Below are 22,614 nucleotides of genomic sequence, written 5' to 3'. Positions count from 1 at the left end.
TACAACTCCCATCAACCCCAGCCAGCATGGCCAATGGTCAGGAATGATGGGAATTGTAGTCCAGCTACACCTGGGGACCCAAAGGTTGGAAAAGGCTGGTTTACATAATTTCAATGATGTTTCTAGTTTGTAATTCAAACTCAGTTTATTTTTCCATTTATTTTCTTTTCAGAAGAAAAATGGATTCTCATTTGTTATTACTAATTTGTTACAACATTCAAAGTGCTGCTTCAGGCACATCAAGAACTTGGACATGTCTTGTAGGTTTTTTTTCCTTTGAACAGCAGATCTTCATGCCTTCTTTCAATATATTTCTGAAAGTCTCCTTAGTTTCAAAAGTGATACGTCGTGTGTGGAAAAGGATGGACTGCTGCTTGACAGATATAACTCTGAACCCCCACTTGGATGTATGGAACCAATCCTGGCCATATAGCTGTTCATTCTAGGGAAAAGAGCAAGATAGGATGTGTTACAGATAGCACTGATGAAGGATAGAAGATTGTTCTTGTTGATGAGAAAGTAATGAGTGGGCATCAGATACATATGGACATTTCTGAACAAGTACTAAAGGAACTAAAAAGTTCCTGAACTGCTCCTTTCCCATGCCTGCCACCCTGGGTAAGTCAGTTCACTTCATGTTATGTGTGAACTGACACTCATGACTTCTTTCCCCTCTTAACAAACCATGATTGGGAAGGTAAGGTCTGTTCATAGCTTCCTGATCATGGTTTGTTTGAGGAGGAGGAACATGAATGCTAGTTCAGAGGTAATGCAAAGCCAGCATCTGTTTTGTTTCTTCCCCAGCATAGCAGCAGAACGAATGGGGAAGTAGTGACTCAGGAAGTGTTTAGTGTAGCGTGCACTAATACACTGCTCATTCACATTAAACTGTAGCTTATTTTTAATGACGGTTTAATGTGACATAACCAGGCAATTGTTTGAATTCTTGCCCCCCCCCTCCAAAAACCATTGGGACCTTTTTCTGTGATTCACAGTTGTAAAAGTTTTCTTTGCATTCAGAGGAAGCCTTAGGATTCTTACAGTGGGCAAAATCCAACATCACATTAGTAGGAATTATGTAATTCCACTTCCTCCCCTTGCTTATGCAGCCCCACCCAATCTCACCCAACCCTCCATAGCAGATTTGGAGGGCGTGCAGGGGGCCCTCAGAAGGAAAGAAAGGTGAATATTTTTGCACATGTCTGTTGTGTGAGTGGAGTACCACTGCAGGATATCATTCACTGAAACTGCAGGCTTTTCCTAAACCTCGAATGTTGTCTCCTTGAACGTAGTGAAATTGTCAGAACTGGCCAAATTGTTGTCTGTTGATAAATTTATTTATTCAAATATAGTGGAACCCCAGTAAAACTTATATTAGGAGCTTCATAATAAATAAGTCTAAATATTTTTCATGCATTTCCTCTTGGTTTTATAAACTTATCAATGGGCCAGCGTACTCTGAAATGAACAGTATAGCCTATTCAGGAGTTCTGCTAAAACCTGCTGCCATTAACTTCCTAGATCCCTTTTTTTATCCTTTTAAACAAGGGTGCAACTTTCTTGATGAGATGAAGTGTCTTCTGTAACTTGAGAAATTGTTTAATTTCCTTTTAACTACTTTGGGTTAGGAAATGCCAGGCACGTTCTGACTAGTGAAAACCAAAGCTACTGTAAGTTCATTTTTTTTAGGGCCTGTTCTGAAACTCTTATACATTTTAAGTCTAAAAGCTCCCAAATTCACTTTGACAAAAAGTTATAATACCCCACGTTTAAAAATAATTAATATGATCTATTTATCATCTGTCTATTTAATCTAATCCTGGTACATTTCAAAAGCTTAACTTGTTCTGTTTGTAACCTGTAGTCTTTGTTTTTTTGAAAGAAAGAAAAGCCCATTAAACATTAGGGTTAGCATTTCCACAAAACCCATGGCAGTTGCCTGTTTTGAGTGGGGGAGAAGGGCTACAAAGGCACTTGTATCGTATATATAGTGGAGGTGCAAAGTTATTTGGAGGACATCAAGTACAAGATTGTCTCCTTCTGGAACAAAGGAATACAAGACTGTCTGATATGATAGCAGCTGACCAAGGTTTCCAGTGCTATTTAGTGATCCCAGAAATTGAACCTGCAACCTTTTAATGAATATTTTTATTTATTTATGTATGTATTTGATTTATATCCTGCCCTTCCAGCAGGAGCCACATGAATAGCATAATGTGCTCTTCCGCTATGCTATAGACTTCAAAGCCTATGATCTACCCAGTAGTGTACTGGCAAATTCAGAAGTGCAGGGGTCCCTTCATGATAGTCACACCAAGCTCCCTGATGGCCATGCCCCCAAGATTCTCTGTCTCTTCTGCATTACAGAATTATAGAACTAGAATAAAATTGCTGTGTGCATAGGCTTCACATCTTCCCAAATCCCTCTCTCTGGGGGCAAAAAGTTGCCAGAAACCTTTTGATTTTAAGAACTCTGAAATGAAGCTAAATGCAGGACTAGGATTTGAGAAGTACTTTGTGATGAAACTCACTTCTCACTTACCCTAGGAGCCAATCAGGATGAAAGGGGAGGGGAGAGGAGTCAGTGATTGACTCACCTCCTTTAGCTCTGATTGGCTGCAGTCAGCATGAAAGGACAAGGAAGCATGTTAGCCAAGTGAGAAAACTCTTCTCAGTGGCTAACATGCTCCCCTTTCATGCTGATTGGCTTGTACATAGGGAACCTGTTGGGACCCTGCTCTTAAATAAGTAAGGGGTCTGTGACCCTGGACAACTACACCCCTGTCTACCACTGAAGTAGGATACAGGTGGGCAGGCTGGTGGACTTCAGGCTTCTCAGGTCTACTTTTTTCACTAGAACTCCAAGATCTACCAACCAGAGCCAGATGCAAAAGACGTCATTAGATCTAAAGAATAGGGTGCCTCTGACCACCTAAGCATAGGGATTTGTTTTCAGTACCAAAACTGAAGTAAGCCCACAGTCTTTTCACACAACAGGCTTTCAAGAAGCCTTTTAAGTAGAGAGCTTATCCCAGTCTGCATCTGTGTTGGAATTCTTAAGATATTTTTAAAGCTTTTTTTTTAAAAAAGATGTTTTTAAAGATGTTTTATTTTAATATAATTTAATGTCTGTTTTTATTATGTTTTAGAGTGTTTTTAGTGTTTTTGTCTGCTGCCCTGGGCTCCTTCTTGGAGGAGGGGCAGGATATAAATTTAATAAATAATTAAAAGGAGAGCAACTGCCCCTTTGACACACAGTTCAAGTATCTACTACTCAAGTATTGTTTACCTTATTTTTACAAACTATCATCAAACCTTGCTAAGAAAGGAGGTGAAGTTCTAGGCTATTTTACAGCACTCCCTTAACCTTCATATTTTCTGCAGCATAGTTGAGCCTTCCTAGTACACTTAGGGGACTCTGTGTTTTATGTTCTGTTCAGTTTGCAGTTGCATGAATTGCTCTTCATTTGGAGAAATTTACGATGAAAGTGGATGTTGAACTGGCAACCCTGTCCTTCCCTTGTCTGTTTATAACACTAATGCAGGGCATGAGGGTGGCTGCAGGAGAAGTGGGCAGAAGGGGAGTCCTCAACTCTTATCCTGCCTGCTGATATTCCGCCCAGATGTGTTTTTCTGAGCCAGCAACTGGATGCTAGGCTACAAGTAACTGCAGGGGAGAGTCAGTATTCATGTGAAGGTGTTTTAAGTAACTTTATCAGTGCTCTTCACCCTCTCCTTCTAATTATCTCAGCACACAAACTTGTGTTCGCTGTGATAAGTCTAGTTCTGTCTTCACATGTCAGCAAGACTGCAGAGAATTGCAGATTTAGCCACAAACCTCTTGAATGATTTTACCAGAGCAAACCCCTTTGTCAATGGAATTCCCAAGCAGTTTTTTTGTCCATTGCAACCATAGTCTGGCATGAAGAGCATATATTTGGGTGATCAGATGCAAAGGAAGCTAGGTCCCCTGCACTTTTAATAGATTAATAAGAGGTTTGCCATGTGGCGTAAGAAGTATTAAACCTAATGTATCAGTGCAGCTACAAGTTTCCTTGCTCCTGGCTTTCCTGAGAGATCTTGGAAGTGTTGGGAATGTTGGTACTAGCAATGAGGAGGGTTTGCATGCATTCCTACAGCTTCACTAAAGTTGCTTCTGTGTGTGTGTTCTGGTAGTGTCTGTAAAGAAGAGCTGCTATGGAGTGGGATCAATCCTGCTTACTTTACCAGATGTTTACATCTGGGTGTCTTTTTGTAATAGGAGCTTCTTCCCAGAGATCTGATCTACATTATTATTAGCCATCAAACAGTAACAATTTTATGGATTGATCCCTGTGCATGGAGCTGTGTGTAGGTCTATTGCATGACTAGAAAGGCTTGTAGTCTAGATCTCTGACATCCTACATCTATTGTCTTTGCACAGAATTGTGAGAGGTATACCGTTGTCTTTCTCTAAAGAACTTAGAGCGACTGTGTACGTCTTGCATTTTAGAGTTCTGTCTCTAAAATGTGAATGTGAGTTTTAGGGTTCCTGTATCAGTGGAAAGTGTGCTTTTTCCCCCCCTTTCAGGTATCTGATCTTAAAACTTCAACCTATATTAATCCCTATATTGCTGTGAGTGTTGTTGCTTATGTAGCTACACCATTCACACAAAAAAGGGAAGTATCAGAAATCTTGGGGGGAACTCAAGATTTGCCTAAGTACCAGGGCTGTGGAGTTGGTGTATCAAACTGACTCCGACTCCTCTATTTTTCTACTGTCCGACTCCCGACTCCTTCATAAATGGCAAATGTATATTAATGTATTGATATTAATAAATTAATATTAAAATACTGATTTTATTTTGGAGTCGGAGTCAGTACATTTCTACCGACTCCGACTCCACCCAAAATTGCTTCCGACTCCACGACTCGACTCTACAGCCCTGCTAAGTACAAAGAGGCATAAGGGGAAACCAAAAGACAACTTAATGAGGTTTGAGCCTGCTAAGTGGTCATAGAAGACTGACTTTTAGAGGTGAATGGAAAATCAGGGAGATAGTATGGAATCAGCCCTGTAGCTGGGGGAATGGGGGCACTGCCCCTTCAGAGCTGTGTGTTACTCCCCCCCCCATGTGTTTTGGAAACTGACTTCTTTGTAATTTGTTACATGTCAATGACAACCTCCATTTAAAGAATAACAACTTGTTTTAAGAACAGAAGCAATATAAGAATAGGACTCTGAAAAATTCAGTGAACAAGGCAGGGTGAGAGAGCACAATAAAAGCCTCATCTGGAAGAACCCCAAAGGTTTGCTTACACAAGACTTTCCCTGACTAAGGGTGGATTTTTCATGATCACAATCACCCTATAATTGCTTAAAGTGATTCTGAAAAAAGCAGCCTGTATAGTAACATGACCCTTGAAGAGTTAAATATTAGAACTTTGTATTACGGTCTAGAGTTAAACTCCACCCATTGGACTTTCTTTTGCTCTGCTTTTCAGTTTTAGTTGTGTTCTCTACCCAGGCAGCAATAAAGAAGCATGTTTGTTTGCCTGGAGTGTTTGTTTATTCTGCAGTTATTAAAATGAGTAGAGCTAAATGGTGAAATAAAGAGGTAGTGATCTGAAAAAATGGCTACCCAAAATTAGTATCTGCTCTTCTAAAGCACTCACAATCATTCTTGCTATTTCTTTTTTTTACTACTTGATGGCAAAGGCTGAAAACAGCCGTAGAGGATAAGAAATATTGCTGTGTAACACTACAGTTAGCTAGTTGGCTGGCTGGCCACCTAGGGTGTAACTCAGACCGAATTTGTTATATTCCCTAATGTGTGCAGCACAACATGGGGCCTTTTTAGGGTTTCTGGGCAGAAAAAAAAACTTTTTTAAAAATCCAGTTGCTGTCCATAACTAGTTTCCAATTGCTTAGTCCTTTATATAGCAGCCAGTTAAAAAGACTCCTCTTGATTGTCCCAAGAGGAAGCAAAACTAAAGGCCATGAATAAGGCTAGAAGGGAGGGACTCTCGCGGAGTCAACGAATGCACCCTAAAGTATTTTTTCTCCACCCTTCCCTAAACCTGTATGGACAAATTTTTTTTGGGTGGTGGTGGATAAAACTGATACCTAATGCAGCGTCAAAGCCAAGCTAAGGAGCTCCCCGTTATTACCCAAGTAGGTCAATTCATGAAGAATCAGAACACAGGGATAGACCACAGGTGCAAGAGGACTGTAGCTATAGGCAAAGTCAAGCTCTTGATTCTGGTATTCCTGGAGATACCTCAAAACTGGGTGACAATTCAACAGATTAACACTATTCAGCATGGAGGACGATAGTCCCTTTCTCTTGCCTTCATGTCCTCTCCACCAGTGAGTGGGGTGGGGATTAGCTGATACTACTCATGCCCCCACTTCAAATTGCCCCATCTAGAAATGTGGCTGTTCTGCCTAACAAGGCTTGTTGGCTGGCTATAGAAACGGATGTAATATTGTGGAGGTATGGCTGTAACGACATTCCAAATTGCAATTTATTTTGTTTTCATTTCTTAAATGCAGTATGCACAGAAAAGGTTACTTGTAAGTGTAAGTGATGGGGAATATGCAAAGAACTGCAGCCAAAACCTTTTCTGTACACTTAGGTTTCCTCAGCTGCAATGTTGGTGGAGCCTGTAATACAACATGAAGGTGCAACTAAGAGGAAAATGGCTAAAGGGACCTTGTTTGGGTGCATCATTGCTTGGGTATATCCACAGTTCTCTGCGTCCTTGTTGAAGTGTGTACAAAAAAAATTGCCTAGAGTAACTGACACACCTTATTTTCTCTGAACAGGTTTCTTTTGAGTTTCGTTCCCTTTTACATTCTCAACTTGCCACACTGTTTTTCGATGAAGTTGTTAAGCAGATGGTAGCAGCGTTTGAAAGAAGAGCATCCAAGTTGTATGGTGCAGAAACCAGCATACCTCGAGAGCTAATGCTCCACGAAGTTCATCACACATAAGGGGGAAGTAGTCTTCTGAAACTACTTGGGACTTTGTGCTTATACATGAAGTGTTCTCTCATGTGGGTTTCCAGTTACATGGGGATTTGAAAGTTATGTATACTACTACTGTACAACACATGCCTGTAAGATGCAGATGTATATACTATAAAGCTTCAATCAAGTGCAATTCTAAGATGCTGATAAGAGTGGCAGCTACGAACTACACCAAATTGTCTTCCTCAACTTGCCAGTTTTTATGAAACTCAGCACTATAGTTCTACTGCCTTATTTTTTGCAGTGTTTTTAATATTTACTATTGGAATCAAGTTTTAAGTTATTCATCTTTTAAAATGCGTATTTATTTTTGCTATTCAAGACAAGCTTTAAATTAGCATAGTTCTGAGAACAAAGTTTCTCAGAATGTATATACAACTTTTAGTGTGTACGCTAAATGAATCTTATATAAAGAGCTCTTTTAATCAGTAAACTTTGTATGGCGTTGCCGTGTGCTGTTGCAACATTCCAACAGTTAGCTAAATCTGTTGGGATTTTCGTGCACATAATCATGAATTCAAACTTCAAACATTTTATAGACTGTAACATTGTTTGCCATAAATTTACCATATTTTTAAAGACTACAGGATCTTTAAATTGAGAAACTTAGTTTTATATAGTGCTGTACTTCAGTTTCATGGTACAACCTCGCTAGGTCTATAAACGCATTGTCTTTGTCTAGAGTGAGATTGTGGACAATCCTTAAAGATGGCATAGTCTCTCTGTAGCTAGTACTTGCGTCATTTCTCCCAAGCTGCGTAAGTGTCCTTGCAGTTCATTGCATCTTCTTCAAATTTCTAAACTGTTCCAAAATTATACAACCTAGGAAGAGTCTAACACTAGGCACCACCATGAAGACACACTGACATTTTTATCTTGAATTATGCTAGTTGCTCTGGGGTTACACAAGTCTCAGTAATAAAGGCAAGAATGTAGCTGTAACAAGGGTTATGAAAGTTTAATCTTAAACTAGGACAGGAGAAAGGAACCTGGCCCTCCAGCTGTTGCTAGACTACAGTTCCCATCATCCCTAACTCGGACTCCCACAATCTGGTGGACTACTGGCTCCATATTGCTGTATTAGAAGGACCCAAGTGCTGTTTTGTGATTGCTTATGGGAAGATCAGAGCTTTATGTAAGTTTTATAAACAGTGAAGCACATACAGCAAAACACTTTACAGAGCAGTCATAAGCATACCTACTACTTTTAAGGCAACACATTTGTTAGTTTACATTTCTACAACTCACTCAAGCAAAGCCAGAATTCATGTACTTGATTACAAAGAACTGCCTCTTGTTAGATGTTTAAGATTGTCACTTATCCAAGAAGTGTTTCCTAGCCAACTGACTCGTGTACCTGATGCAAAAACAGGATCATGTTTTGTGAATAAGTTAATACAGTTAATATTTTTGAGCAATCTTTTATTACATAAAGTTGTCACATAATTGTATATTTGTCTACTTTGTACACAATTTTTATTTAGACTTGCACACCATGGCTTCTGCATTTCCTAGTGATAGCAAGCACCAATAAAAGTCTGATTTAAGAGAATTGCAAGTGCGTCAACTGATTTAAAGTTTAGAGCACAGCACTGGTACTTGCACCCAGTATCAGGAATGTACAAATGTCTTTATTCATAAAGTACAAAATAAATTATCTGTAGGCATGGACAATGACTGTAAACGATTATATGTATCTCAATTGAAATCCAGTAACTAATGTTACAGTGATTCTTCAAACACTGGCTCTTCTGCAGTCACTATCCATCCTATCTCGCTCTGACCTGATGTTTACTTAAAACTCAAGTCACTCACTGTAGTTCCATGATGCACATCCATGTAGCAGAGCATTAGAACATGCCACCTCCCATTCCACCGCCCATTCCACCCATGGCAGCTTCCTTCTCCTCTTTGGGAATTTCAGTTACTACTGCTTCAGCTGTAGACAGAAGGGAAGCAACACCTGCTGCGTCCATCAAGGCTGTTCTTACAACCTAAAAAAAGTTAAGAATATTTAAATGAAATACTATACTGCTTTTATCTATAGTGGTAACATAGGACTGTTGGGAAATAATTTACCTTTGTTGGATCAATGATGCCTTTCTCTACCATATTTACAAAGTCACCAAGCATGGCATCATAGCCAATATCAGGTGGACTCTGCATGATTTTTTCAACTATCAGAGATCCTTCAACACCTGCATTTTTAGCAATAGTCATTGCTGGAATTTTCAGTGTTCTCTTGACAATATCTATGCCTGAAAGATAAAATAAATTGTATATTTATACACTAAATTTATACATGATTTGATATTAGCAGAAACTCATCTCGGTGACATAAAGGGCACATCTGAAATCCCATTGCTGACTAAAAAGTTAGAAGATTGCTAGGCTCCCTCCCAAGGACAAGCATGCCTACTTGTAAGACAGTGAACATCCCTTTCAAAATCTTAAAACCTCTAAATTGGAGGTAGGGAACGTTTTTCAGCCCAAGGGTCACATTCCCATCTGGGCAACTTGATGGCCACATGCCAGTGGTGGCCAAGGCTGGAGGCAAAAGCTGGCAGAGAAATGAATGTAAATTTTACCCTTGAACAATAAGCTAACTTCTAGACATGCCTCTCTATCCATCCAGGCAAGCAAGACATGTCACTGGATGTGAAGGACACTTTCCAGTCAAAGGGCCAGATACATTCAGCCTCTGGGCCCGAGGTCCCCTCTCCTTGCTCTAAATTAGGGATGGTGAACTTAGGGTCATCTAGATGTTGTTGGACTTACAATTTCCACCAGCTACAGCCAATGGGGGTTTGGAGTCCAGCAACATCTGGAGAGCCACAGGTTCCTCATCCCAGCTAAGAAGTGTGGGATTTGTATGCAGGGGCCTCCTGGGAAGGTAGCAGTAGCTGGGAAACTTTTCTTCCATGAACTTCCTTTAATTAGCTTACCTTACCTTGGTACCCAAGCCCTTAACTGTTATGTTCATTCTATAAAACAAGTATTATAGTTCACATACCAGTTTTCTGATCTTCATTGACTGCAGTCAAAGCATCTAGTGCTGGAATGCACCGAAGCAATGCACAGCCACCTCCGAGAACAATGCCTTCCTCTACAGCAGCACGGGTGGCATTGAGGGCATCAGTGACTCTATCTTTCTTCTCATTCACCTCAACATCACTTGTTCCTCCAACCTAAGGAAAATTCTTATTTAGACTGTGGGGTCAAGTTCTTATCTGAAAGTTATTTTACAGAGCTCCATAATGGGGATAGGTAGGTAACCTATGGCCCTCCAGATGATATTGGACTACAAAACTAGTCATTCTTGACCGCTGGGCCATGCTGGCTGGGGCTGATGAGAGTCAGAATACCATCATCAACATCATCTGGAGAGCCACACAGACTTCCCATCCCTGTTCTATAGCCTTATAGAGGCTCCTTGAACCTCTGGAAAAAGAAGCAATTGCTATGCAGTGGTCTACTTTCAAGCAGAAGACTGAAATCTGTGTCACAGAACAGTGGTCAGGATCTGACAGGCATGCCCAGAGGATTTTTTTTTTTTACATCTTTGGCCAACCAAGACCCATACCTTATCGCAAGCTGCTGTTTAAAGTTCCCTCAATTTCACACAGTGACTTCCTATGTGGGATGGGGATGGTGCTGTTCTAGAAAACAAGGCCCAAAAGCCCTCTGACATTGCCTTTGGATCTCAGGCAGTATAAATATTTTGTAGCACTTTATTACTGAAGTTATTTCATTTTACACTTAGGTGTTTGAAGTACTGAGAATTTTGTTCTCAGTTATACAATCCATTTTGTGAGAGGAGAAGAAAGGGCTAAATGGTAAGTCTTTGTATTGCACACTACTTCAAATGTTGCTTTCAGAGAAAACACAGCTTTTAAATGCTTACAAGTTATTCTAATGCTTTCAGCCACTTTAACCAATCACATTATTGATCTAAGTTTTAACAACTATTCTTTAAAGTCTGTTAGGGTCATTGTTTAGCTCTACTTTTTCTGGGCACACTGTCCTTCAGAGTTTGAGACAACACAATTTCCCCCCAACAGTTTATCATAAATATTGGTTTCTTACTTTAACATCAATTCTAATGATTTTCCTCACAGTGAAATTGCCAAAGAATTACAGCAGGGGCAAAAAGGATATTTAAGGTTCCCACAGTTCTCACCAAACTTTATAGGCCATCAGAAAGAAACTAAGTCATGTTCACTTCCCTCAAATCAAGCAGGGAAACGTGTATGGCCTAAATAGAAAGACACAATAGGATGTATATTCACCTTCAGTACTGCTACTCCATCAGAAAGTTTTGCCAGGCGTTCATTCAGCTTCTCCTTCTCATATTCACTTGTTGTAACTTCCAATTGTTCAACTATTTCCTGAATGCGTTTTTCAATTTGAGTTTTATCACCTTTTCCTTTAAGTAGCAAGCAATCATCTTTTGTCACAATGACTTCTCCTACTTTACCGAAGTCATGAGGCTGAATATCTTCTAGGTTTAAGGTCAAGCCTTCTTCCCCAAACACCTGATATAGAAAATATTGAATACTTGAAGTCTTGTTTAAAAAACCAATTAGCTGAGATTTAAAAAATTTGTTGGTGCTAGAAAAATAAATGCTCCAATGGTTTCAAACAGACACTGTGGCTGCAATCCTAAATACACTTACTAGAGAAAGTAAGCTCTCAAGATGGCATACATGGCTCTCCTCCTATTTTATCTTCACAACAACCTAGTGAGGTAGGTTAGACTGAGAGATGGTGAGTGGTCCAAGGTCATCCAGCACGCTTCATGGGGATTTGTACCCTGGACCTCAATTCAAGATTCTTTACCACTACAACACCCTGGCTCTATTAACATATTCAACCATCTTGTCTCTGTATGACAAATTCTGAAATGCTTTCTGAATGTACACAGCTTACATTGGTAACATTCCCTAGTTTCTAAATATATTGACTGAAGAGCCCAAGCACAGGAAAACAGGGAAATGTGGAGCACTGGATGGTCAATGATGTATGCAAAGATTTACAGACATGGCACTTGTATAGCATGGCTTATGTCTGGCTCTGCTGGTTGGAGCATGGCACTGTTAATGCCAAGTCTATGGATTCAAGGCCCGTGAAGGCCAGACAGAAATCTGCAGGCCCATCTTCCTTTAAATCAGCAAAGGTCTGCAAACTTAGTGGTAGAGCACATGCTTTCTATGAAAAGATGCCAGGTTTGACCCTGGCATCTCTAGGTAAGAATGGGAAAGACTCCTGCCTGAAACTCTAGAATGCTGTGGCCAGACATTTGTAGACTATGTTCAGCTAGATCAATCGTCTTCAACAGGTGGGTCAGGCCCCTCTACTGTCACGGTGGGGAACATATGACCCTTCAGGTACTGTTGGATAACACCTTCCATCAATCCCAGTTGACAGTCAAGGATGATGCAGGTCCCCCACCAATGCACTACCAGGTCACAGCCTGAACAAAGGTGCGGAGGGGAGTTTGCAGCAGCAATAGCACAATACAGACACGGTATACAAAAAAGTTAAGTAGTGGGTCCACAAATTCATGGTATCAGCAAATGTTTGGGCTCGAGGTGGATTGTGGGTCTGAAAAGGAGGAAGATTTCTAAGCTAGATGGACTAATGGTCTGACCTGGTATAATGAAGCTTCCCATGTTCCTAAAGCAATCTGGATTATCATCCCACAATGCTATGAATTACATATAACTAGCGATGGCTCTGCGTTACATTAATCTGTAAGTAATGAGCATTCAATGCTAATTATTTCTCAACACACTGTTAGCCAATACTTAAGATACATTTTAGCATTTACTTACAGCACCACCAGTAGCAACTGCCATATCTTTAAGCTGATTTTTTCTATTGTCACCAAAACCTGGTGCTTTCACTGCAACAACCTGGAGGCCAACCTTCAATCTGAAAAAAAAAAGGGAGATAAAGTAGTTGTGTACATTTCTGGTCTGAAGTGCTACAAGTGTATTCTTGTCAAAGTTTAACAAAAGCAACCTACTACTCAGTTTCTTTAATCTTCTGTTTTATCTCCTACTGCACCAAAACAACCAAAAAATAAACTGTGCCCTTGTCTGCAGCCAGAATTTTAATTCTCAAATTTAAAACTGATCTCCATAGATTGCTTTATTGAAAGCTTACATCAAATTTCATTTTATTTATTTAACAAACTCAGATGGTTTTAAAACAATAAAAGTTTTCCCAAAACAGATTTACAAATCGATATACAGCAACACACAATAAAGCCCGCTAAAATCACAATTTCATTTCAGAACACTATTTATTTATTTATATTTATATCCCGCCCTTCCTCCCAGTAGGAGCCCAGGGCAACGAGAGTCAGCACAAAACTGATAATAGCTCAACATAACTTAACCACACCAAGCCAATACTTAGCACTACTTCTACAAATTAACTATTTGCAACACTGGTTTTTATTCCAACTGACCAACCCTACACACATTACGACCTACTAAAATCAGAGCTGCTATACAAATATATCTATGATTGCAACACTAACTCCCATGTTCATTGGATAGCCAATCGCTTTTTACCATTTACCATCAATTAATACCTATTCACAGATGGATGTAATCTTTTGCTGTTACTTTCATCTATATGATTGCTGGGCATCTTTTGCTCTAGCACAGCCTAAACAAAGCTTAAGCTTACTGGGTCTGCAGTCCTAAGCATTCCTGTACGGAAGGCCTACTCCAATCAATGAGACTTATTTCCCTTGTGATCAAACCATAGGGTGCAAACATTCTTGGACCAGGGAATATCCATAAAAGAGTTGTATCTATTTGGTCCAGTGAGAGGCATCTCCTAACAGAGGAAGAGGGGAGATCATTTTTGCCAATTCCCCCTTCTCTCTGAAATCCCCAGCACCCCCAGATGCTCCTTTCTGGAGAAAAAGCACTAGGAGGACCAAATGGATTCCACCTTAGGTACAAACAGCAAAACAGATACTTGTTTCAAGCCTACCTGTTTAATACAAGGGTACTGAGGGCCTCTCCATCAACATCTTCAGCAATAATAACTAAAGGCTTACGGTGATTATTTGCAATTTCAAGAGCTGGTACTATGGACTGAACACTGGAAATTTTCTTTTCACTGATTAACAAATAAGCATCTTGGAACTCACACTTCTGTCCTACGTAGGAAAGTAATGTTAATGAAATGTATTACAAAGTATTTTCTCAAGAGATAGATTTATGAACACTCCTCAAATTCTAGTCCAATCACAGCCATGAGTCTTCTATAAAGAGCTTCAAAAAGTTGTAACATGCCCAAGTACACAACATTTTCACTGGTAAATACTCTTTGAACTTTTATTGTTGAACTATCACCTAAGTACATGCAAAAACATGACTATTAATTCTTGCGAAGTGTTGTACCTAACGAGAATTATGTATTACTCTTTTGTGTAACACTACTTTGATCAAAAGGTAAAGAATCCTGCATTAAAATCAGTAACTTGTTTACCTTTACCAGTAACATATTATACAGCGTAAATGAGGGGTGGGCAGAAGGTAGATCAGGATCTATTGACCAATCTGTGATTTGCTGTAAAGCAACCAAGGATTTCCAACTCCCAACTGTTCAGTAGCAGCAACAAAAAAATTTCTCTCTATGTACTTCTAAGTTAGGCTGCTAAGACTGAGAAACTTTTGGGAGGAAAACCAGGACTGAACTTGTGTGAATTTTTGAATTCTTTGTTCCAGTTACCTGCACATCAAAGAGTGTGATTTACAAATTCCTAGACTTAGCACATGCTCAGAAGCACTAGGTTGCCCCCACTTAGCCATGATTTTGCACCAAGCTCTCAAGGTTCTAGTGAACAACAAAGCAAAAACAACCCTAAAGTCTGTTCACCTGTTTAAGCAAATCAGTAATAGTCTGTCACCCTTTGGTCTCCCATAGTTGTTCCTCTACTTAATTAGTCCAGTAAGCATAAAAAAAGCAAGTTCCATTACTTGTAATTTGTGTGGCAGCCTCATCAGTACGAGCACACAAAAGGGCAGTAAGTGTTGTGTACCTAAAGGTACCATTAAGAAACCAAATTGGTACATTGCCGTCCTGGTCTCCTACTAGGAGGAAGGGCAGGATATAAATCTAATAAATCAATAATAATACATTAAAGTCTGGGCAGCAGAATTAAGTTCCTGTTCCCAGTAATTGGTGCAGGCAACATGGGGAGTTCATCTTCCATTTATGTATGTATGCTACAAAAAGCAAAAATGGTGCCAGCGGTGATCAAATTCTATAAACGCTAGTAGGACTGGTTCTTGTGTATACAGATACCTTCATTTTCAGGCAATTTTTTTAAAAAAATACTAGTGATTTCTTTTTATTCTATGCAGTCCATTCCACCAGAAGAGAGCAGTTAAGGCAAGCAAGCAGCATAAGACGCATGTTTCAACTTACCTTTGGCTGTATTTATGAAGTAGGGGGAGATGTAACCTCTATCAAACTTCATACCTTCAATAATTTCTAGCTCATCATTCAAAGTTTTTCCATCCTGTTTTTAAAAATGTCAAGGAAATTAGCTACACTTGTCTGGTTTCCGTATCCCTGCCCAGAACAATCCATTTGATTTGTTGTTTTGGATTTTTGGACTAATAAAATGCTCATCATGACCATGGTGCACTTTTTCCTGTGCCAAGGTCTATTTACACATTGATGAGACCTTTTCATCAATAAATGAGCTAGTGACCCTATTTTGGCACACAATAAGCAGACTTAATGCCCCACCCAAATTATCCTCTCTCAAATACCGAGTTTTCTGTTCCAGAAAATATAACATTTGCAAGAGTAAGGGTTGGAGCCCAAAGGTTGCATCTGATGCTGTGCAAACAGAGGTCCACTCATGCAACTTCCCCTTCTCCCCACACTCCCCCAAAATCTGCTCCAGGGGGTCACCGAGAGGGGGCTACAGGGAAAGGAAAAGAAGTGGAAGTCCTGTTGTGCAAATGAAACAGCAATGTTGGCTATAACCTCAAGTTCTCATGAGCAGTACTGGAAGCCTCTGCTGGATCTCAGTCCCTTCCACAAATGAAGGAGCCCTTCTGTTTGCACAAGGTCCAAGCCCTTTATATTAGTCTTTATTATGAGCTAGTTATCTGGGCTCAAATAGCAGCCTTTACAATCAAAAATGTACCACAAGTAGTTTGGGAAACTTTATGGGACTTGCACATACACCTTACCTTAACTGTGATAACACCCTTTCGTCCAACTTTTTTCATGGCATCGGAGATTATATTACCAATTTCCTTATCGCCATTTGCTGATATTGTAGCAACCTGCCAAAAAAAAGTCTGAGTGAGCTGGCTATAAATATCACATCTTTTGAAGAACTTAAGGTATCTAAACCATAGCCATACAGGTATCACAATGCAAGTTTAAAGGAGAGTCTCTAAGTTATCTTCTCACTGGTACAATTGGGGGGGTATCCAACTAAACAGGTCTGCTAGTACAAGGATTTCCATTTGTGCAATGGAATCTCTCTTGCCTCTCTTCTCCCCACATGCCCCCCAAATCTGCTCCAGAAGATTGGGGGAATTCCCCAGAACAGATTTAGGGGACGTATGGCGAGAGAGGGAAGTTCTGTTGCACAAGCAGAAACCCTTACACTAGCATATCTATTTACTTGGATACCACTCAATATTGTTAAAGTAGTGAAAGTTTGCACCATTTAAGGGGACTTGCAAAATGCAATCTGAACAGCATCTCTCCACACTAAACAAAACTAGCTGGAGATGGCAACCATTAGTTTTATGAAGCAGGTGTCATTACCTGAGCAATTTCTTCTGGAGTTGTGACTGGTTTGGACAACTTCTTCAGTTCATTAATTACAGCATCTACAGCTAGCATCACCCCTGAGGGAACACACAATACAACCATATAATTAAACAATCTACACAAATAACAGCAAACATTATTCAAGGACAATTTTATGAAGCACCAAGAGCTATGAAAAGGCTACCAATTATCTTACAATATGATCCCTTACCACTAGTACACACGGTTATCTCATTAAACATCAGAAAAAGATAAAACAAATGCCACAGAGCAGCTGCTGCTTCTCTGTTCGGAAAACTCAGCAGCATTAATGGCAGCTGTTAAAGTTCTCCCTTTATGTGAAAAGGTGTTTAGCTGGGAAAATAGTGTGATATGCCTGTGGTTACCAGGTTTCCAGTTTCCTCCCCAGCTCAGCATTAAAGTCAGAAGACAGGATAATCACATTCATTAAAACATTGCTGCTTTTCACCAGGTAAACACCAATCTAATGCTATGGTGGCTTCCTCAAGGCTCTGCCTCTGCTTTAAAGGCAAGGCCAGGAGGCAGAGCCACAGCTTCCATAGAACTATGTTATAACACAGCCCAGGCAACAAAATGCAACACTTGTGTATATGGCCTGTTTTACAAAAGACTGATGAAGGCTCAGGTAACATAGTCGGTGAACAACATGTAACAGTACAAAGTTGTCACCAGAAAAAATATACAAAACAATTAAGTTTAACAGACCACAGGCCAATGTATTTAACAGGGATCATGCTATACTATATGACCAAGTAAAGAGATGTCCCACTACCCACTTTTCTTTTAATGAAAGTAGTTCCTTGTCCATTTGAACATAATTAGAAAAATGAATTCCAAAATGAACAGGGAAGATACTAGAGGAAATGGCAGACATAACCAACATCAACTACATGATTACCTCTCCTGATCTCTACTGGATTTGCTCCTTTACTGATCTTTTCAAATCCTTCCTTGGCAATTGAACGTGCGAGTACTGTTGCAGTTGTAGTACCATCTCCCGCCTCTTCATTGGTATTGTTGGCAACGTCTTGAACTAGTTTGGCTCCAATGTTTTTGTATTTGTCCTTCAAGTCAATTGCCTTGGCTACTGTCACACCATCTTTTGTCACCTTAGGGCTTCCCCAGCTTTGTTCAATGATTACCGTTCTCCCCTGTAAAACATGGCAGACACAGGCAGAGATGGTAAAACACTGGTTTGACCATCCATGTACAATTTGGCTTTTCTTCAAAAAATTCCTTTCCTCTGCTAAAGTTCAGACATCATTTCACCAATACTTAACACTTTAGTCAGCAGAAAGCAGTGTCAGAATACCCAATACACATCTTGAACTCTCACAATAGTGGTTTTAACAACTCTGAACTTGAGGTTTAACATAAAAACCCCCAATCTATTTAGTGGGCATCTTAAATTGTATTATAAAACTTTTACTATGTGATATTCATATATTTATCCATATACATGGTACATTTGGGAAAAAACCATTAACGTTGGAGGGGGAAGAGCTGTACTTGAAGTTCAAGAAACTGCAGGTTCAGATTATGCAGATGTTAAGGAATTGTTGCATGGAAGTGTTGGAACAGACGATATAAAACATAAAGTGGGTGTTCATTCTGTGTTACAACCACTACCAACGGAGGGCACCAGAGGGACCGGGTTTTGCAAGTATTGATTGGCAGAAGTCATTCAATTTATCAGTTACTGAAGGAGTAATTGCCAAACCCCTGCACTGGTCACTGACCCCTTTCTCCCTCTGCTTGCCAAGCACTGCTGCTTTCTTTGGACCTTGAAAGGGGGGGGGGAAGCAAGTGATCAAATGCAGGAGGACATGCACAGGGAGACTCCTCACTGGCTCTTCCCTGGACTGAGGAGCCAAGAAGAAATTCTGATAGAAGAACAACATGTGAGGCTGCACATACTTCTTGCTGCCTTTGTCCTGTACGAAGGTCCAGCAGCCCTTAAGACAGCATGGAGCCGCATGCGTGCACTCTCTCCCCCCCTCAAATCAGCTACACATGCAGCTTGGATTCTCCTCCATGTAAACTTCAAGCCTCATGTAGCCCAAAGGAATAACAAGTGAGGGAAATCATGGAAGAACATGTGCCACATATTTCAGTCATCTGCTTGCCAGGCAACAAATTCTAACTGCCAGGCATGTATGCAAGGAGTGCTCTAGCAAACTACTTTAATAAGGACCCAACAGGCACAATCCAGTCAATGTGAAGCACTTGTAAGCCACTGATCCCATTGGGAAGTATTTAAGCATGTGATCAGCTCTCCCAATGAAAAAACCCAGTGAGACCCAAAAATTGCTTAATTTTGGCTGGATCATGCCCAAAGCATCTAGGAGCTATCTGGATTTTGCTCATCCCTTCAATGCTACTTTTCATATAAATACCAAGTCATTTCAGTACCTTTGGTCCCATGGTGACAGCTACAGCATCCGCTAGAAGGTCCACCCCCTGCAGCATTAGAGCTCGAGCATCTGCTCCAAATTTAACCTCTTTTGCATAGGCTCTTGTAAGGTGTGGGGCCAGTGCTCTGGACACCGGCCTTATCTGACGCAGCAGTGTTGGTAAACGCAGCATTCTATGAATTAAAAAAAAATAAGGAGAACAACTCGGTGCCAATTGCTTCATCTGTTATCCTAAGCATATGTGGTACGTACTAGAGCATACCATGCCTGTAACCATGAGGCCCGTGGCTACCACTATGTGAAGTGGCTTTAGTCATCCAAATATAAACCTTGACTTTTTAAAACTGGCAGTGGAATTACAGAACTGTGTATGACCATTGACAGCTGTGACAACTAGAGGACTTAACCTATTTCTCACTTCTTGAAATGGCCCTGAAAATTTGCTGCTAGCCAGAGATGTATGAACAATGAATTCTGTACATCGGGGTGAGGCACTTATGCCCCTCCAGATATTGCCGGACTATAGGTCCCATAACTCCTGACCACTGCCTATGCTAGGTGAGGCTGAGGGGAAGTGGCGTCCAGCATCGTCTAGGGCGCATCAGGTACCACCCTTCTGATATGCACGTTAATACTGAGAGAGAAAATATTCTTTTGTACCTGGATGGATTTAATAGTTAACAGAGCACGTTAAAGCTTTGTTCATAATACATACACACAATCAATACCACTAAACCAACTTTGGTTTCAACAGGGCACCAAATGGCTTTAACTTCCCGCCAATTCTAATTACATATACCTCGAAGCAAGTTGCACAACAAACCAACTTAAGCTGGTGCTTTAAGGGAACTATCAAAATAAGCAAACACCAGGATCTAGAGACAGACAAGGTGCTGTCATGCAAGAACAAGAGAAAGGGTAGGTGGGAGGGAAAGGAACTTAGAAAAAAGGTTGGATAGAAGTTCAATGAATAAGCGAAGAGTACCCTTTGGCCCTCACACGTGCTTCTCCCACTACCAGGTCGGAACACAAGGTCATGCAGACCCACGTCTCCCCCTGCCGCCCAGACAGCAGTCCTGCAAGGAAGACTGACTTTTGCCCACCAATCCCGAGACCACCAGCTTGTTCCCCACCCATTTCTAAAGGGGGGAGGGAGAGAGACAGAACCCCTATCTTTAACGTGGAGGAAGAAAACATCTGAGCCCGCCTCCACTAGCAGCTTCAGCAGAGAAGCCGCGAAACTGCCCCGGAGCACGTGCGGGGCTCCTGCTGGATGACGAAAAGTAGCCGATCCGCCCCCCCCCCCCGGAGTTCAGATCCCACGGCCTTATACTCGGAAGCGAAACCTGCCGCATTCAACGGCTGGCGCCAGGGGGCTCATTACTTTGCATTAATGGCGCTCCCGGGATGATAGAGAGCCCCAAGACAAAGACCTTCGAGACAGACAGAGGCCACGACGCAACTCTGCGGGAACCACCCACTTCGTCTTTCTAGTCGCTGACCGTAATGGAGATTGACTGAGGTACCCGCTTCCACGTCAACCAAGGGCGCAGAGGGGCTACCCTCCCCTTTTCACACCGGTTATCCCACCTCCCCACACAGGGTGAAAGAAGGACTCCTAACGTCGGAATTGAGAACTCTTCTCCTTACTTGTGGCGGGCGAGAAAGAACGAGAAAAACTGTGCGCTCAGTCAGCGGTGGGCGACTAAGCTGGCTTCTCTGACCACACGGAATAGCCTGGAAGCAGCGCAGCGAAGCACTCTCACGTCTCCTGCGCTGCCCCGCCCCCTCCTCCACAGCCCACGTGAGAGGTTGGCGCGGAAGGGGGCCCTGGAACGAGCGCAGCTGCATAACCTTCGGCCCCGCCCCCTATGCTGTAACTCCGCCAAATCTCACTCCAGGGCACGTTAGGAATAGCAGAGGGCGGGGCTTATAGAAGCCGCCCCTTGACCGCCAGCGCTCTTGGTGGGTGGTTCTTTTTTTTTAATATAAAGCCACTGCCAGCGTATTATCTTGTGCAGGTTCCCGGGCTTCTTAGTTCCAGAATTTTCTGGAATGCACATGCTCACCAAAGGTCGCGCAAGGCATTTTGTCACTTCCGGAGCCCCCATCCCCCCCTCAATATCTAATACTAATTTAATGGGAATGTTCAGGCTTATAAACAGAGCAAGTTAGCTAGTTTAGAAAGTTTGACTCGTGAAAAGCACAAAACTCAAAGCAAAGCGTTATTAGCAATAAATTTTAAAAGCTTCTCCCGCTGCCAAATCGCAGGAAGTAATTTTCTGCCTTTGGGGCATGGAATGCGCATGCGCAGGATATGACCCTTTTCACGTGTGTTCGCTTCGTGGGTCAGTCACGGGCGTAAGGAGCGCGTGTGTGTCCTCTGCAGTAAGAGTAGCAGCGGCATTGTTAGTACGCGCCATGGTAAGCGGGGGGGGGGAGGAGGAGAGAAGAGTTGAATTTTGCTTCTTGTACTTTTGTTTCAGGAATACTAGCAAGGGGTGGGGTGCACGGATTAACAATTCCTTTTCCTCCCCCCATTGTTGCTTTTTACGGTGTAATGTTGAGTTGAGTTTATCTATTCCCTCCCCACAGTAAGGGGGTCTCTTGTAAAGTGGGCGAAAAGAGGTCCATGGTTGGCTGGGGGAAAAAGGCGAGGGCAAACATCTCAAAGAGCTGAGGGATGGGGCGGCCCTGGTGTAAAAGTAGCGCAAGTTTTTATGTTGTCTTCGGGATAAGCCAGGGTGGACACCTTCACGTAATGTGTCATTAGTGAACGCGTTACCGCAAGACGTGGTGATGGCCAGAGGCTAATAGTGGAACTCCGTAGTACAGTGGCAGGGTGCCCAGTTACTGAGGGATAAAGAGCGGTGGAGGGTTGTTTCCTTAATGGCCTGTTGATGGGCTTTTTGGAGGCATCTGCCTGCATACAGGATATTCGTAGTTGGACCTTTAGTCTGATTTAGCAGGGCCCTTCTAGGTAAAGTATGCAGTGTGGAAGGACAGGAACTCAAGCCTGTTGGGAAGTTATGCTGTCCATCTTGTCCAAGTCCTAAATGTCTGTGAGGAGGAAGTACTTTGCACGTGCCTGCTACAATATCTGAAGGAGTAGTTACTTCTCAGTGCATCACATCTGGTGGTCTTTATTCCTCCCTTTTATCCTGTGTGCTCTGCTGAATCTCATAGTTATGGTTGCAGTGGATGATAGGACTCTCCTCTGTTTTATAACAAGTTTTAACCCTTACGCGGGGAGAAGAGCGCAAATTTAGAAGTCTCTCTCTTCCCTCCCCCATGTTGAATTTCCTAGCATAGGTGCTATTTCAGAGGGGCTTCAAAGAA

General features: G+C 41.5%; 3 protein-coding genes across 9 annotated transcripts in view; 2 read left to right on the top strand and 1 right to left on the bottom strand.

Annotated features, from left to right (window-relative positions):
• Positions 1–8,564, top strand: part of COQ10B (coenzyme Q10B) — a 43,576-nt gene extending 35,012 nt beyond the window's left edge. For 4 of the 5 annotated variants that reach the window (XM_061608126.1, XM_061608125.1, XM_061608123.1 and 1 more), the window contains one exon: positions 6,809–8,564. In XM_061608126.1, the coding sequence (XP_061464110.1) occupies positions 6,809–6,976 (168 nt within the window). In that variant the 3' untranslated portion in view covers positions 6,977–8,564. Of the gene's footprint in view, positions 1–172; positions 1,408–6,808 lie in introns of those variants that run through there. The other variant, XM_061608124.1, reaches the window with a different exon arrangement.
• HSPD1 (heat shock protein family D (Hsp60) member 1) lies at positions 191–21,167 on the bottom strand. 2 transcript variants are annotated; one of them, XM_061608130.1, is made up of 13 exons: positions 20,926–21,167; positions 19,274–19,448; positions 17,760–18,012; positions 16,835–16,917; positions 16,246–16,341; positions 15,467–15,560; positions 14,024–14,192; positions 12,847–12,946; positions 11,302–11,547; positions 10,026–10,200; positions 9,092–9,270; positions 8,828–9,006; positions 191–442 (listed from the first exon to the last, which is right to left on the bottom strand). In XM_061608130.1, exons 2-12 carry the CDS (start codon positions 19,445–19,447, stop codon positions 8,863–8,865), a joined length of 1,713 nt encoding a protein of 570 aa, XP_061464114.1. In that variant the 5' UTR covers position 19,448; positions 20,926–21,167; the 3' UTR covers positions 191–442; positions 8,828–8,862. The 2 variants fall into 2 exon arrangements, with proteins under 2 accessions (XP_061464114.1, XP_061464113.1); XM_061608129.1 differs by lacking the exon at positions 191–442 and having other exon boundaries at positions 8,418–9,006.
• A 271-nt stretch (positions 21,168–21,438) lies between these two features.
• Positions 21,439–22,614, top strand: part of LOC133376290 (MOB-like protein phocein) — a 33,978-nt gene continuing 32,802 nt past the window's right edge. Inside the window, exon 1 of one of the 2 annotated variants that reach the window (XM_061608140.1) lies at positions 21,439–21,699. In XM_061608140.1, coding sequence (XP_061464124.1) covers positions 21,571–21,699 — 129 coding nt within the window. In that variant the 5' untranslated portion in view covers positions 21,439–21,570. The remainder of the gene's footprint in view (positions 21,700–22,614) is intronic. The other variant, XM_061608139.1, reaches the window with a different exon arrangement.

This window comes from Rhineura floridana, chromosome 2 (assembly GCF_030035675.1).
Source record: "Rhineura floridana isolate rRhiFlo1 chromosome 2, rRhiFlo1.hap2, whole genome shotgun sequence".
Lineage (NCBI taxonomy): Eukaryota > Metazoa > Chordata > Lepidosauria > Squamata > Rhineuridae > Rhineura > Rhineura floridana.
This window is presented reverse-complemented; position numbering and strand designations above follow the sequence as displayed.

Excerpts from the sequence above, each read along its gene's own strand:
- HSPD1 (XM_061608130.1), bottom strand. The coding sequence starts at position 19,447 with ATGCTGCGTTTACCAACACTGCTGCGTCAGATAAGGCCGGTGTCCAGA. Across the intron at positions 16,342-16,834 it reads CTCCAGAAGAAATTGCTCAG|GTTGCTACAATATCAGCAAA; the intron begins GTAATGACACCT and ends TTTTTTTGGCAG. Across the intron at positions 9,271-10,025 it reads CAATGAAGATCAGAAAACTG|GCATAGATATTGTCAAGAGA; the intron begins GTATGTGAACTA and ends TTTATCTTTCAG.